The sequence below is a fragment of the Elephas maximus genome, chromosome 18, assembly GCF_024166365.1.
Source record: "Elephas maximus indicus isolate mEleMax1 chromosome 18, mEleMax1 primary haplotype, whole genome shotgun sequence".
NCBI classification, from domain to species: Eukaryota; Metazoa; Chordata; class Mammalia; order Proboscidea; family Elephantidae; genus Elephas; species Elephas maximus.
The window spans coordinates 29851886-29868532 of NC_064836.1; the positions used below are offsets into that span (position 1 = coordinate 29851886).

The window sequence follows — 16647 nt, forward strand, 5'->3', positions numbered from 1 at the left end:
AATTCTTGAAATCACAGTACTGTTGATATGTTTTTTTCAACATTGATTCCAGTGACTTTCAAATGTCTCCTCAGTCAAAAAATTTCTTTTAAAAAGTTTTTACCAGAAAACTCAATGTAAATTTCTATTATATTTGGTAAGCACTTGAAATTCTGTGTAAATGTCTATTTTCTTATATTTCGTTGCCTAGTTAATGGCCTTCTTCATAATTTCTTTTTGTGGATCTTTAATTTTAAAGCTTTTGTTTCACTATACGTTTGTTTGAGGCTGATTCTGGCTGTTTGCAGATATTTTTGTGTATGATTAACCTCATGTAAAGCATCATTCTGGGGGAGGAGGGGGGATTTTAAGAAAGAAGAGTTGACACAACTCTCATATTTTGAATGTGCCACTTCACTTAAATACCAAACCAAAAATCCACTGCTGTCGAGTTCATTCCGACTCCTGGTGACCCTGTAGGACAAAGTAGAACTGCCCCACGGGGCTTCCAAGAGTGTAAATGCAAATGCTTCTGCAGAAGCAGACTGCCACAGCATTCTCCCACGGAGCTACTGGTGGGTTGGCATTGCCAACCTTTAGGTTAGCAGCGAGGGCTTAACCGCTGCAACACCAGGGCTCCTTCGTGTAAATACAGGAATGTGTGTGTACCACAGAACTTACTCTTCAGAAAGCAATTACAGCAAATTTGCATGTAGTGAGTGCTTACCATGTAAGGGTGGGGAGGCTCTGAATGAACTTCCCATGTAGACTTGATTGCTTATTAAATGATATGTAATACAGATAGGAAGGAGACTGGATGGTGCAGTGGTTAAGTGCCCAACTGCTGACTGAAAAATTGGTGGTTCAAACCCACCAGCCACTTCGTGGGAGAAAGATGTGGCAGTGTGCTTCTGTAAAGATCACGGCCTTGGAAAACCCTGTGGTGCAGCTCTACTTTATCTTATGGGCTGCTATGAGTTGGAATTGACTCAACAGCAATGGGCTTGGGTTTTTTTTTTGGTTATTACGAATATGCAGATTTAACACATTTATATTAAAACTCAACTGTAACTACACCAGTTGTTTAAAACTTACACTGGTTTTCAGTCACTTTTATTACTGTATTTAAGAAATTCACTTATTACCTGCATCTGGGTGGATGGCACCCGATACTCTGCTCTAGGTACATTACTGCCTTAGAAGATAAACTGTTGACCAACCCCATACTCTGTAAATCTCCCTTTGCAGTAGCCCCAGTATATCATTAGGCACATTAGCCAAGGATTCCACTTTATTTCCTATTTTTGACTTTGTATATCAGTACTAAGTGTTTGCTAAAGAATTAGAGATACCTGCTGAAGAAACCTACCATGTGGACATTTACTGTAACGTGCCTTTTAAGAATTTAGGAAACAGGTACCTGTTCTTTACACTTACTTATAATTAAATAATTATAATTATTTAATTATATTATAAATTTTTATTTATATTTTATTTATATTATAAATTATAATTATTTATAATTAAAAGACGTTGAATGGAAACTCCCTTTAGAAAGGATAGGTAAGTTTGGGTTTCAGTTGGAGATACATCCAAATCCTTATAAAGGTCTTTACCATTGTCTAATGAGTGTAAGTATATTTCATGAAGTTAATGTAAGCCTCCTAAAATTAGGTTTTTTAAATATGAGATGTCCAGAATGGGCAAATTCATAGAGAAAGAAAGTAGATTATTGGGTGAGGAGGGCAGGCGGAGAGGAATGGGAAGTTACTGCTAATTGGTCTTTTAGATGTGATACGTATGAAAATGTTTTAAAATTGAATCATGATGGTTGCGTATCTGTGAATATACTAAATACCACTGAGTTGTACTGTTTAAAAGGTTGAGTTTTATGGTATAGTAAAACCTGTGAAAGCCGGAACCTGTGTAAGAAAGAAAACTAAAATATTTTCCTCTAAAACAAGCAATAGAAAAGTGGCAAGACTGCGTCCTGTCAAAGGTGGAAAACTTGGGAGACACGGAAGAACAAGGCAGTCCCACTGAGTTCCATTCTCACAGGTTTCACCGTAGATGGTTTATATCTTAGTAAATCTGTTAATGAAAAAACACAAAAATGTTAAACTTTGACACACCATTTTCCTTTCTGTGTTGCTTGATCTGATTTTCTGTCAGGTGTAAAACTGTAGTAGCTAATGAATGGTTTTATAAATTATTTTGTTGAACTTGAATCCTAAATTTGTTCAATGGATGTATTAGTTTTTACCTGTTATTTTAAGAAGTAATCCATTGCAGAGGGGAGTGTTCAAGCAGGGGTGGGTTACCCAGTAAGGAAGGTACGCATGGGCTTACTTGTGCTTACTTACTATGAGTTGGAATCGACTCGACGGCACTGGGTTTGGTTTTTTGGTTTAGTGCAGAATTTCACCTGTTTTTCACCACATGAAAGAAATTTTATAAGTAAGGAAACTGAGAAGGTGGCATCAATTGTCCGAGGTCAGATGGTGTTGAAGTAGCAGTTCTGAGATTAGACTCAAGCCCTGTAAAAGCCTTGTCCTGCAGCCCTATATGGCTGCTCTGAGGTTTTTTGAGCAGCTAATCCGTCTGTTGTGTCGTTTGTTGAGGGAGGGACCTCTCTGAGCAACTTTTGTACATTTGAAGCCTAGTGGCAAGTGCACTGTCAGAACAATGCACTTTTTAAAGAATTTGTCAAAGAAAATAATGAAAATTGGTAAGTTTTTAAGCCATTGTTAAGTTTTTAAGCCATTCAGAGTAATGTAGTAGATACAGTCAACATTTTTATTCCCTCTTTTGAAGCCCAGGAGGAAATACAAAAAAAATGTTTTTATATAGTTAACCTTTAGGGTATACAAACTTTACCAGTGAGGCGTAACTATAAAAGTGATTTTGAAATCTGGAATCTATGTTAGTAAAGTACACCAATGACATGAATAAACATCTGGGATCTCCTTAAAAATCACCATATTTCTTGAGAAAGTGAAAAGGAAGAACTGATGGGAGTTCAATGAGCCAAAATGAAGGTAAGGAGTGGAAAATGACCTATCGTGGAACTGAATGGGTTAAAAACTGATGAGGGAAGCGCTCTTGGTTCTAGAAGTAAAAAGTTTGAGTGAAGAATAGACTCCTGGAAATTGTAGGGGAAATATTCTTAAATGGGGAGTAAATTAGGACATAACTCTACAGAGTAAGTCATCAGAAATTAACTACTTAGAAAATCAGTTCTGCCAGCAACAAATGGTAACAGAATTAGGGCTTTGTGATGAAATTAAAGCATGAGAAAAATGACGAAGTTTAGTTCTGTTACTATTTACTAAAAAACACTGTTTACAGTATTAATTTTCTTAATGTACATAGAAATATGAGTAGCTATTTTTTTACCATAAAAATGATTTCATAATTTAATATCAGTAGTACATATTTGCACTTACATGATTGTAAAAACGTTGCATGAAATTCTGGAATTAGAAAAGTTGACGAGTTTGTGGGAGAATGGTATGGTAAATTTATGAGGAAGCAAATGTAATTTTTTTTACCCGTTGAACTTCAGAATGCTGTATACAACCTTGTTACTTGTTAAAAAAACGACCTGGTTTGGAATTGTTCAAAATTTGAAGAGTGAAATGTACGGAGAAATAAATGAACTATTTTTCTATTTGTAAGGTTTAAGTCAAACTAAGGACCTTACTGTGTACAAGCAGGGAAGCAGTACCATTTCTTTTTCGTCTCTTTGTTTAAACAAGCCTTACATATTGGTTGCACCTTAGGAATATTTTGTATTGATGACAGACCTGCCTTGTCTGCATACTCCTTTAAGTGGAAAAGTAATTAAATGTTTGGGTTTCAAAGGATTTGATTCTGTGGAAAGTAGATTGAATTTACATGGAATAAATTATATTAGTAATTAAACGAATACTTTTTTTAATGCCCAGGTGTCTGAGAACAGAAATTTATAATTAAAACAATGTCCCAATTTGGATATTGTATCTACAGAACTTAGTTGTCATAAGGGTTTAAGGAAAAAAAAAATTGTTTTAAAAATGTGTTTTAGTATTTTTGAAAAGTTTTATCAAAGATTTCCAAATAATTTAAGCACAATAACTATTGAGTTCAAAGATAAAATTTTTACTCTATAGAGAAGTCATATCTGGTAGTGGTGATTATATTTAAGCATATTATTATATTTATATTCAAAAGTTGGAGAAAGATGCATTTTTAATCTCAAGTAGACACAAAGTTGTCCTTTTTAAATTAATGAATTTTAATTATTTTAATTTTAAAATTAATTCAGATTGTTGTTATTAGGTACCAGATTGACTCATAATGACCCTATGTGTTGGATTAGAAACGCCCCATAAGATTTTCTTGGCTGTAATCTCCATGGAGGAGGCCTGGTTGCGCAGTGGTTAAACACTCAGCTGGTAACCAAAAGGTTGGCGGTTTGAACCCACTCAGTGGTTTCATGGGCAAAAGACCTGGCAATCTGCTGTAGAGATTACCTGGAGCAACAGAGGAAAAAGTAGAGTCAGGAACAGGAGGAGAAAATAGAATGTGCTGTTAATGGTCTCCATGAACAACTGCCTCCTTTGCCATGAGACCAGAAGAACTGGATGGTGCCTGGCTACCAGTGCTGAATGTTTTGTTCAGATTCTGTAGAAGAATCCTGATCAAAAGATGGAGGGGGATGCAGAACAGAATTTCAAGTTCTCACGGAATCCAGTCTCTCTGATGCTGTTGAGCCCCTGAGATAATCTTTAAACCTTAAACCAAAAACATCTTCTGAAGTCTTTAAACAAAGAGTAGCTTAGCTTACATACTACAGAATGGGAAACCCTCGTCGCGTAGTGGTTAAGCGCTACAGCTGCTAACCAAAGGGTCGGCAGTTTGAATCCACCAGGCGCTGCTTGGAAACTCTGTGGGGCAGTTCTACTCTGTCCTATAGGGTCACTATGAGTCGGAATCGACTTGATGGCACTGGGTTTGGTTTTTTGGTTTACTACAAAATGTCAACCATGAGCAGCATTGTGCACTTTTTAAAGAACTCTGTCTATATGGTATCAAATCAACAACAGCAACTTGAAAGATTAAATAGGAGGCTTAGTGGGCGGCAGTGAGACTACGTTAATGAGGAGGAACAACTCAGAAAAGGGCGAGAATGGTTGCACAACTTGAAGAATGTGATCAGTGTCATCGACCTGTATATATTAGAAACTGTCGAATTGATATATGTTGTTGTGTATATTTTCAACAACAACAAAATAATTCATTTAAAAAAAGAAAAACCCCCCAAACTACCTGAGGGGGAAGTACCAATTGGATCTTATCAGTGTTATGAGTATCGTTTTTGCTTTATGGTAATCTACACTCATGCCAGTTAAAGAATTGTGTGTCACTGTTTTAATTTGTACTTCTTTGATTACAGGTAAGGTTGAACATTTTATTACTTAGCCATTGGTATTTCCTTTGTTAGTCGAGTTGCTTTCCTCGAGAGAAATGTGGCAGTCGGCTTCTGTAAAGATTTACAGCCTCGGAAACCCTGTGGGACAGTTCTACTCTGACCTATAGGGTCGTTATGAGATGAGTTTGAACCGACTTGACGGCACTGGGTTTGTTTGCCCTTTTTTTTGTGTGTGTGTGGGGGGGGGGGAGAATTTTTTAAATTTCACTAACCGTGACTCCCACTGTTTGTGTTATTGATTAACTCGTGGTATTCTTCTTTTAGATAGAATGGCATAGTGGTACCTGTTTAACATGTGATCGGCTTGCCCTGCCCCTCACTGCTCCCTTCCCCCAATCACATTAAATTTCCCAGTAATAAACAAGTATTGGCCCAAACAAAGCTTTGGAAAATTATATATTAAAGGCATACAATAAAATAGCAGGTAATAAGAGACTGTAAACTGCCGCTTACCTATTAGTTCTAGCAGTTAAGTGTTTTATGGAGTAGTTGTCTTCGGGCCATAGTTACAAAGCGTCTTTGCAGAAAGGATGATCTTAAAATATTTTTCCCCTAATTATCTTTTGTCAGGAAATTTAATGTAGTCTTTTATAATAAGGTGTCTGTGTTATTGATTAACACTAGTGTATCTAATATATTGAGTCAAATGAATGAAAGAATGGGAAAGTCTATAAATAACACTTATATATCTAATCATTGAGGAAGGCAGATTTGCGAACCAGCCTGTCACTGCTCGTATGTGTCTTTTTGGACACATTTCATATTTTTTTTCTTTAAATCTTTGTAGTTCAATATTAATAACAGCTTGAGGGAAAATTATTTTGTCATCTTGGAAGTCATAATAGTGAAGGAAAGACTACCGGTTGTAATCAGCATAGTCCATTATAAAGTGAATTTAAGAAAAGCAAAGTTTTAAAAGCTTAGGGAAGAGAAAAGGAGTAAGTTTCCCACTGAGAGAAGCTTTGAAAGGAAATGATGCTTGAGAGATTTAAGGCTTAAAAAACTCCTTAGACTAGTATATAGCCGTCTAGTTCTTTTCATTGCCTCAACATCTCAATTTCAAAAAGTAGGAAAAAGCATATTCTAGAAATTGTACACTTATATGCCAGTAACTTAGATCTCTGCCAGTTCTGTTAGACAGTTCATGAGTTTCTAGAAATTGCTAATCACCAGGAGCCAGAACAGATTCAGTAACAATTTACAGCAGACTAAATTCAGCTTCTTCCTTTTGTGAAGTGTCTTATGTCCCTAGTGGGGGTTATAAATCAAATATTTCAGAAGGCCGTTTGACATGGTTGTATCATGAATAAATTAGATACAGGCAGGATTTTAGGTGACTGTCAGTATTCAAAGAGTATCAAGTAATTGGTCATCCTACAGGTAGGTCCTGTTGTTTAATTTTGTATAAACCATTGACTTGGAGGAGGGCTACAGAGTGGGTTTATGAAATTTACAAGCTGATTGGAATAGCTGCTACATCAAATAGATGATTTCAGAACTCCCTAAATAGATTGAAAGGATTGTGTGGATCCAACGTAAATTCTGCTTAACAATGACTGAAGCCCCCCAGGCCTTTTTTTTTTTTTTTTAAGCTAATAAAGCTGCGGTAGGCTGAGTGATGACCTTCCTAAAGATGTCCATGTACCTTTTCCTAGAACCTATGTGTATGTTACCTTACATGGAATAGGTGTCTTTGCAAATGGGATTAAATTTAAGGATCTTGAGATGGGTTGATTATCCTGGGTTATCCAGGGTGGGCCATTGTAATCACAGTTGTTCTTGTAAAGGAGGGTGAGGGTCAAAACTATGTGATGGCAGAAGCAGAAGTCAGAGAAGATGCTGTGCTGCTGGCTTGGAAGGTAGAGGAAGGGACCATGAGCCAAGGAATGTAGGTGCCCTCTAGGAGCTGGAAAAGGTCAGGGATGGATTCGCCTAGATTCTCCAAAAGGAATGCAGTCCTGCCAACACCTTGATATTTCGACCAATGAGACTTCTGTTTTCCAAAACTGTAAGACAGTAAATTTGCGCTTTAAGCTACTAAGTTTGTGATAGTCTGTTGCAGTAGCAATAGGAAACTAATAGAAAATCCAGTTCAGTATTAGATTCCATGAACACAGGACTATATTTGGACCCTGTCTATTTGGGGGTATCGTCCTTAAAAGGAATATAATAGCAGGACTAACTAGTCAGATATAGAAACCGTATCATTTAGCTAAGTTGGAGGATAAAAGTAGGGGAAACGTGGTAGTTATCCTCAAATATTCAGTTACCTATGGGAAGGATCACTGTTGTTCTGTGCTCCAGAGGCAGGCCTAGAATAGAAGAGGAAAGCGTCAGAAGGCAGATTTGGAGTTAGTGCAGAGAAGACTGCCGTAACCATTAGAGTTGATGAGTTATGAGTTTATTAAGCCCATGTTACTGGATGGAATTTGCCGGATATACTGTATGTAGAATGGGTGCAGAATTTGGTACCAGTATTGGATTAGGTACTTTGGTTCCATCCAGCTAGAAGTCCTTGACACTGCTTTATTTTCATCATATCCAAAACCAAACCCATTGCTGTCGAGTCGATGCCGACTCATAGCGACCCTATAGGACTGAGCAGAACTGCCCCATAGTTTCCAGGGAGCACCTGGCAGATTCAAACTGCCAGCTGCTTGGTTAGCAGCCGTAGCACTTAACCAATACGCCACCAAGGTTTCCTGTTTTCACCATAGAGATGATTTTCCTAAATGCAGCATTTGAATAGTAGGGACAACAAAAAAATACTGGTAAACCGTAGCAAAAAATTAAACCTGGGTGTGTATGTGTGTGGAAACCCTGGTGGTGTAGTGGTTAAGTGCTACGGCTGCTAACCAAAGGGTTGGCAGTTCAAATCCGCCAGGCGCTCCTTGGAAACTCTATGGGGCAGTTTTACTCCGTCCTGTAGGGTCGCTATGAGTCAGAATCGACTCGACGGCACTGGGTTTAAACAGTTTTGGTTTGGTGTATGTGTGTGAAGATACCCAGGGCACTGGAGAGGTATATTTATTGAGCACTTAGGTGTCAGGTGCTCTTCATCCTAACAACCTTATGAGAGGAGGTGAGTGCTATTCCTGTTCTTCAGATTTTAAAAATTCTTCAAGTTTAGAAAGATGTAAACTTGTCAGGAGTTACACCATTAGTAAATAGCAGACTGCCATGTTACTTTGACACTCAATACTCTGCTCTGAAACCCTACATTGTATTCCCTGCATAGAACAGCTAACCCCAAACACTGTGAATACTACAGGTGTCACAGGCCAAGACCCCAAGCCTTGTTATTACCTTCCCTTCAAACTCTACAGATACAAGGGATCATGATGAAAAATTCCTGGTAATTTTTAGAGTCCTTCACACCTCAGGCTTCTGTGCATCATGCAGGAGGACGGAGGTCATGTTTAAACTTTCTCAGGGTCCTTTACCTCATGACAGGAAAGAGCCAGATGTGTGTCTGCTGCTGGCGAGTATCATGCTGTTCCTACAGTACTCTGCCTTCTAAGAGGGCTTGTACCTTTTGGAGAGGGGTTGGTGGTTTTCATTTGCTGCTGCCCCCCTTTTCCCCATTGACAGATTAATTAAGGGGGTACTGAACTTAATGATGTTTATTGAACACTTGCCCTGAGCCAGGTAGTATACCAGTCATTTCATGTACAAAAATTCATTTCTTTCTCGTTGAAACCGAAACCTATGAAGTATTGGTACCACTATATCCTTTATACATGTGAGGCCACTGGCTTGGAGAGGTTGAGTGACTTGCCCAGAATCATCTATATGGACAGACCCAGATTCACGACCAGGTCTTCCTAACTCTTTCTGAAATACCACAATGTCTGACTTCTTTTTCACTAGTAGATTCCTTTGCAGTTATATTAAATTGCATGGTCATGTCCACAAGAAATGTATTAGTGGTTTGAAGGCATCTGCACATTCTTGAAAGGTGACTGGCAGTCATCTTGGCCTTGTTTTCCTAATTTCTACAGTAGCAGTGTTTCTGTGGGTCATTAGCTTTCCTGCTTTTCACTACGGCCCACACAGTAAGGATTACGTTTTGCTTGAAGCTCAGGTGCTTGTGCGTACATACCCATGCACAAAACTGAGAAGATCCGAAAAACAACACTTAGCTTCACTGTGTACAGCACTGTTTTATTTTTCGTTCTCTTCTACTAAAAAGTTTTGTCACTACCATCAAGCTCATTTTTACTCTCTACTAATGTGTTTGAAAAACACTGCAGTAGATTACCTTCAGGATTCTTACTCTGTGCTCAGTGCCGCACTGAGTGCTTTTACATGAGTCGTTTTATTCTTAAAATTTCCATAATTAAGTAGGGACTACTACCCCATTTTACATCTGAGGCAAGAACTTCTAGTGAGTGGCAGAGCCAGTATTTCCCAGGCGGATTGATTACTGAGCCTTTGTGCTAACCATTAGGGTCACTAAGTGGCACGAATGGCTTGCATTAGGCTACGAACAAGGAAAGACTTTTCACAAGTTGTAAGTCTTGTGAAATTGAAATTTGAATACTTTGCTATGTAGCTCGCTGTTCTGACCATCAAAATTAAGCAGTTTACCTGAATCAACACCTTCATTGCTAAATTGAAGAACCATTTAAACATCAGAAACTTGTATTAAATATTGTAATAACTTTCACCATACCTATTCAGTCTGTATGCTGAGCAAATAATCCGAGCAACTGGACTATATGAAAAAGAACAGGGTATCAGAATTGGAGGAAGACTCGTTAACAACCTGCATTATGCAGATGACACAACCTGGCTTGCTGAAAGTGAAGAGGACTTGAAGCACTTACTAATGAAGATGAAAGACTACAGCCTTCAGTATGGATTACACCTCAACATAAAAAAAAATCCTCACAACTGGACCAATAAAGCAACATCGTGATAAATGAAGAAAAGATTGAAGTTGTTAAGGATTTCATTTTACTCGGATCCACAGTCAATACCCGTGGAAACAGCAGTCGAGAAATCAAAAGATAAGTTGCACTTGGCAAATCTGCTGCAGAAAACCTCTTTAAAGTGTTGAAAAGCAAAGATGTCACCTTTGAAGACGAAGATGCATCTGACCCAAGCCATGGTGTTTTCAGTTGCCTCATATGCCTGTGAAAGCTGGGTGATGAATAAAGAACACTGAGGAATTGAGGCCTTTGAACTGTGGTGTTGGTGAAGAATATTGACTATACCATAGGCTGCCAAAAGAACGAACAAATCTGCCCTGGAAGAAGTACAACCAGAATGCTCCTTAGAAGCAAGAATGGTGAGATTACGTCTCACATACTTTGGACGTGTTATCAGGAGAGATGAGTCACTGGAGAAGGACATTATACTTGGTAAAGAAGTCAGCAAAAAAGGAAGAATGAGCTGGGTTGGCACAGTGATTGCAGCGATGGGCTTAAGCATAATAACGATTGTGAGGGTGGCACAAGACCTGGCAGTGTTTCATTCTGTTGTACATAGGGTTGCTATCAGTTGGAACCGATTGGACAGCACCTAACAAAAACAACACTGTAGTAACTTACATTGCCTCTAACTTGTTGCTTGGATGGGCACATCACTTTACTTCTGTGTCACTTTTTCCGGTTACTAAAAAACCACTTTTATATGTAGCAATTATATATGCTGGTATATTACCTTCATCACCTGTCAGCTTGTCATATTGTGGTAGCTTGCATGTTCCTGTAATGCTGGAAGTTATGCCACCTGTATTTCAAATACCAGCAGGGTCACCCATGGTGGCAGGTTCCAGCAGAGCTTCCAGACTAAGATTAGGAAGAAAGGCTTGGTGATTACTGAAAATCAACTACTGAAAACTGGATCGCAACAGAATATTGTCTGATACAGTGCTGGAAGTTGAGCCCGATAGATTGGAAGGCAATCAGAGTGGACTGGAGCATACCTGATATCATGAAGGTGGTGAAGGACCGGGCAGCGTTTTGGTCTGTTATCCGTGGGGTGGCTGAAAGCTGGATGTGATTCAGTGGCACCTAACGACAGCAACATGTATTACCTTCTAGTTTGGATCCACATACGTTAATTTCTTCATTTTACGTAGCTATAGAGCCCTTATTACCTTTAAAGCCTGTGTACTATTCCTCTGTGCTAATCTATCGTAGTATTAATTAAATCATTTCCTTCTTTGTTAGGTACTTACCGGAAAGAACGGAGCTTTGGGAAATGGGAGACCACAGATTGAGTTCTACCACTTAATTAGCTTTGTGACTTTGGGCAGATTCTTGAACCTCTGCGCCTTAGTGCCCCCGTCTCTAAAATGGAGGTATAACATCTACCTCACCATAAGGCTGTCAGTAATTGTGTCAAAATGGGTAATGTTGGCATGCGTGGTTACCTGTAAAGTACATCAATTTATATACTTTGTTGTATATAATTTATATCGTGTCTGGGTCTCTATCCAGTGAAGGAGTTGACCTAGATATCAAGGGACCTTTCTGCCTTCAATAAGGCAATTTGATGAATTTGCGTTTTGAAAAAAGTCAATAAAATATTTTCATTGAGCTTTAAAAAGTAATTTTATAAACCTCCATTTGTGAAGAATTTATATCTGCCTGTAACATTTTTCATCATAAATTATATCAGATACATATTCACAGTTTTAAGAGTTAAGGTAAGCATTGGTAAAGGGCATCTAAAAAGAAATTTAAATGTGGCAGAAGCCTTCAGCAGTGCTAACAGGTAAGAGGTATCCTGAGAGTGGTCAGCTGGAAAGCATGGAAACATGGTTCTGTCTCCATTGTGAGGCACACACTGAGCTTGCCTCTTGTTAACATCTCAAGTATTTGTCAAATGAGCGAAAAATGGGCCAAAACTGCATTTCTTCTCCCTCATCCTTAACTGATTAGAATTTGGTATCACTTAGAAAAACTGATGTCACTTGGCTCCAACTAATTGCCAAACTGAATGAACAGGGTTTGGTTTACATCCTATTTAACCTCTTAGGGCATTTCACCCTGCCAGATACCTTTAAGTTCTGAGACACCACTTTCTCCAGGTTTTCATTTGTGCACCCTCCCATCTTGGCCACTTTGGATTTTTTTGGTATACCTTCGCTAGGTATATGTTCTTAGCTGTCTTCCCTCACGTAAACTCCTGCTCAGTCACCTCATTCATCCTCATGGCTTTGATTCTGTGACATTTTAGGTTCTGGACTGGACATTTCTTCTGTTCTCCAGATCTGTTTTTCAGACTCTACATGAAATCTCTGCCTGGATGTTCAGTTTCAAAAAAAAAAAAAAACAGTTGCTGTCAAGTTGATTCCAACTTACAGTGATCTCATGTGTGTCAGTGTAGAACTGTGCTCTGTAGGGGTTTCAGTGGGTGATTTTTCAGAAGTAGATCGCCAGGCCTGTCTTCCAAGGCACCTCTGCGTGGGCTTGAACTTCGAACCTTTTGGTTAGTAGCCAAATGCATTAACTGCACAACCCAGAGACTCTGGGTATTCAGTAGGCATCCCAGATTAAAATCAGTATGTTTCATTGTTACCAATACAATATACACATGGGTACAGATTCCTGCCTGTTCTTTTCTGTATTCCCCATCACAGTTAATGGTCTCTGCATCTACTTAGTAAGCAGCCTTGTGTAAGGGCTTGAGTATGCTACTAGAAATTTTGAGTTTCTTAGAATTGACAGATTTTAGTTCCGATCTATCCCCTGGACATCATCTAAAACAGATAAAACCTTTCTTACCTTAGAACAGGCGTAACAAAACCTGCTTCTGTATTAACATGATTAAATGAAATAACCAACCACCTAGGTCAGTGCTGCCTGATAAATAGTAGGCTCTTGAAGTGTTTTTGCTGTCTTCTCTTCCCAAGTTGTCTTTTCTTTACCTAGTGCTGTCAAGTTGATTCTGACTCATAGTGACCTTATAGGACAGAGTAGAACTTTCCCATAGAGTTTCCAAGAAGCGCCTGGCGGATTCCAACTGCCGACCTTTTTGTTAGCAGCCGTTAGCACTTAACCACTGCGCCACCAGGGTTTCTTTATGGAATGTAAAACACCCTTCACCTCTCTCTGACAGTTCTTGAAGTTTCTCTTACTGATCTTTTGCCTGCGTTCTAGTTATACTGCTATATGGTATTGTCAGCATTTGAGTTTTGTAAATAAATTATGGTCATTTAAATACAGACTATGGAGTGTGTCTTCTGTGTTCAATTGTCTGTATTTTTATATGACGAGAAATGATCAAGGAAAAGGCTATTTGTGGCATTAGATGAATATTAGTTCTGATTTAGGCTTCATTAAAATACTGTTCTCCAAGCTTCTAATGCCCCAGAAGTAGTTCTTGGTGTTGCTCAATCTTAAGATCCATGTGGTGTTTTTGCATCCCCCTTTTCAGGTACAGAGAAGGAAATAGAATGACAGTAATAAACTGTCTTAATGCATTTTATAACTTAGACATGGTCAGAATATGCTCTTTATAGATCTATGCTGTATATTCGTGAATTCATGCAGTGTTGATGTTTTTCAGGATTTGTGTTAAAATTGAAATATTTTAAATTATTCTCAGTGTCTTAGGGTTTATATATTTTTAAAGGTCATTATCTTTGACCTTTCTAGTGAAAGTGTATTCTCAAGGAGCTTTTTTTTTTTTAAATGAATTCCTGTGTTGTAACCATTAGGGTTAATCTTTTTAATATGGGCTGTTGTTTTTATTCAGTACAAATTTTAAAAATTGTCAGTTCTCAGAATAGCATCGCAAAATTACTGCTTTATGATGGCATTTTAAATTTCTTGCCTAATCTGTATTATACATGTGCTTCTCCAAATGAACCCTAAACCATACCCATTGCTGTCCAGTTGATTCCCACTCATAGTGACTTCGTAGGACAGAGTAGAACTTCCCTTATAGGGGTTTCCAAGGCTGCAAGCTTTACAGAAGCAGACTGCCACATAATTTCTCCTGAGGAGTGGCTGGTGGGTTCGAACCACTGACCTTTCCATTAGCAATCGAGTGCTTTACCACTGTGCTACCAAGGCTTCTGTAAGTGAACCTTAGAACATCGTGAGTTCTCCTCCGAGATCCTGCTGAGATTTGGATTGAAATTGCATTAACTGTTGGTGGAGTCCTGCTGTTGCCACATTCAGTCCGGGAACATGATGGGTTTCTTCCCATTCTAATCGTTTTTGAGTTCTTCAGTGAAGTTCTGTGATAGTTTTTCCATTATAGGTTTTGTGACTTTCTTAAGATTTTTACCTCTGTGGATTCATGGTTTGTTTTTTGTTTGTTAGTTTTGCTATTTTGAATATGATCTTTTCCTAATATTTTCTAAGTGATAGTACAGTTATGTAGTAAAGTTCATGGTTTTTGTGTTCTAGCCAAATTGTTAAACCCTTAGTTCCAAAAGTTTGTCATTCTCTTAGTGAATGCTTTGCAGGTATCTTTGTAGAGCTGGGAAGTTAGCATTATAGATTAGAACCTTTGACAGTATTGCTTGGGTTTTTGTCTTTTTACGTTCTCCTTTATGTAATCAATTCTTTCTGTTTTTTTTTTTTTTTAAGCTCTTTTCCCTTATGGATATGAAACCTCCCATCTCTCGAGCCAAGATGATTCTTATCACTAAAGCTGCTATTAAAGCTATTAAGGTAAGAGTAAAATAAATACATATTTCATTTGAGAAATCTTTTTGAAGTTTTGAAAGTGTTTTTGTTAAGTGTGAGAATTGGTCTTGTGAATTAGTTTAGGGCTGACTCAGAGCACTAACCAGCTGCTGCTGAAGGTGAGTGGGAATACTGCGCATTTGGATCCCAGCGGGCTGTTACTAGAGAATTTTGTTCTTTAATCCTTGTGATAAACCAGCTGAGTATTAGCCCCATTTTTATAAAAGAATGTTGGACTCACTGAAGCTAAATGTCTTATCCGAGATCACACTTTAATAAGCTGCTCTTTGGGGGAGTTTTTATAGTTTTCTGTTTCAGCTGATTACTTTCTGAATTGTTATGTAAGATTTTTTCTTTGTTAACTTGTAATATGGGTAATTTCTCGTGGTTCATTCAGTATTATTTTGAATTATTTAAATCGTACAAATGTCAAAGTTTTAACTGTTTTCTAATTTCTGTACAGGAAATGTAGAAATATTTAACTGGACAGTAATTTTCTTTTAATTTTTTTCAGCTTTATAAGCACGTAGTTCAAATAGTAGAAAAGTTCATCAAAAAGGTAACTGTCTGTTTTGTTATTACCTCATTTAATTGCACTGGGTTTCGGTTTTATTTCTAAATTTTAATTTGGATGCTTGCTTCCAAAGCCACTGTACAAAATAAGTAGTCACTAGAGGCTCCATTTATCACTAGAGGGCCCTTAAAAATAGAACAAATTAATTTCTTGAAATACCATTGATTGAACACTTAGTATGAGCCAGGTACTGAACCTGTGTGAAGCCTACAGCAGTTTTTCTTGTCTGCCCTCATCAGCATTAAACTATTTCCCGGTTCACAGTTGGTATGTTTTCTTAACTGTTCAGTTAGCACATGTCTGTATCAGAAGAGGACTGAGGATGGAGATTTATATGTCTTTATCTTGTCACCCTGACCTGGCTGTATAGCACATGCTAGTAATGTTTAAGTAGTGCTCATGGCACTGTAGTCAAGTGCTTGGCTGCTAACAGATTGGCAGTTCGAACCCACTGGCTGCTCTGTGGGAGAAAGATCTGGCAATGTGTTTCCGTAAAGATTACAGCATTGGAAGCTTGACGGGGGCAATTCTGCTCTGTACTGTAGGATCACTGTGAGTCGGAGTCGACTCAGTGGCACACAGCAATAATGAATGTTTGTGAAAATATTTCTAATTCATGACCTTTGAATACTGGCTTAGGGATAGAAAAGTTAAAGCTCCAACAGGCGAAAAATGGTCACTAGAGGTTTTTATGATAGCAAATCAAGGTAAGATGGAAAACAATTTTTTTTAATTACCTATGTGCCACCACCAGAAACCCTGGTGGCGTAGTGGTTAAGTACTACGGCTGCTAACCAAAGAGTTGACAGTTTGAATCTGTCAGGTGCTCCTTGGAAACTCTATGGGGCAGTCCTACTCTGTCCTGTAGGGTCGCTATGAGTCGGAATCGACTTGACGGCACTGGGTTTGGGTTTGGGTTTGGGTATATGCCACCACCTTCAAGTTATGAATTTAGATTCGCTTTTTGT

The 16647-nt window shown here is 38.3% G+C and overlaps 1 protein-coding gene across 4 annotated transcripts in view; it reads left to right on the plus strand.

Moving 5' to 3' along the window:
• The window catches only part of SCAF4 (SR-related CTD associated factor 4), a 59892-nt gene that overhangs the window by 8260 nt on the left and 34985 nt on the right, over positions 1-16647 (plus strand). For 3 of the 4 annotated variants that reach the window (XM_049857782.1, XM_049857786.1, XM_049857784.1), the window contains exons 2-3: positions 15007-15090; positions 15620-15664. In XM_049857782.1, coding sequence (XP_049713739.1) covers positions 15007-15090; positions 15620-15664 — 129 coding nt within the window. Of the gene's footprint in view, positions 1-104; positions 11763-15006; positions 15091-15619; positions 15665-16647 lie in introns of those variants that run through there. The other variant, XM_049857785.1, reaches the window with a different exon arrangement.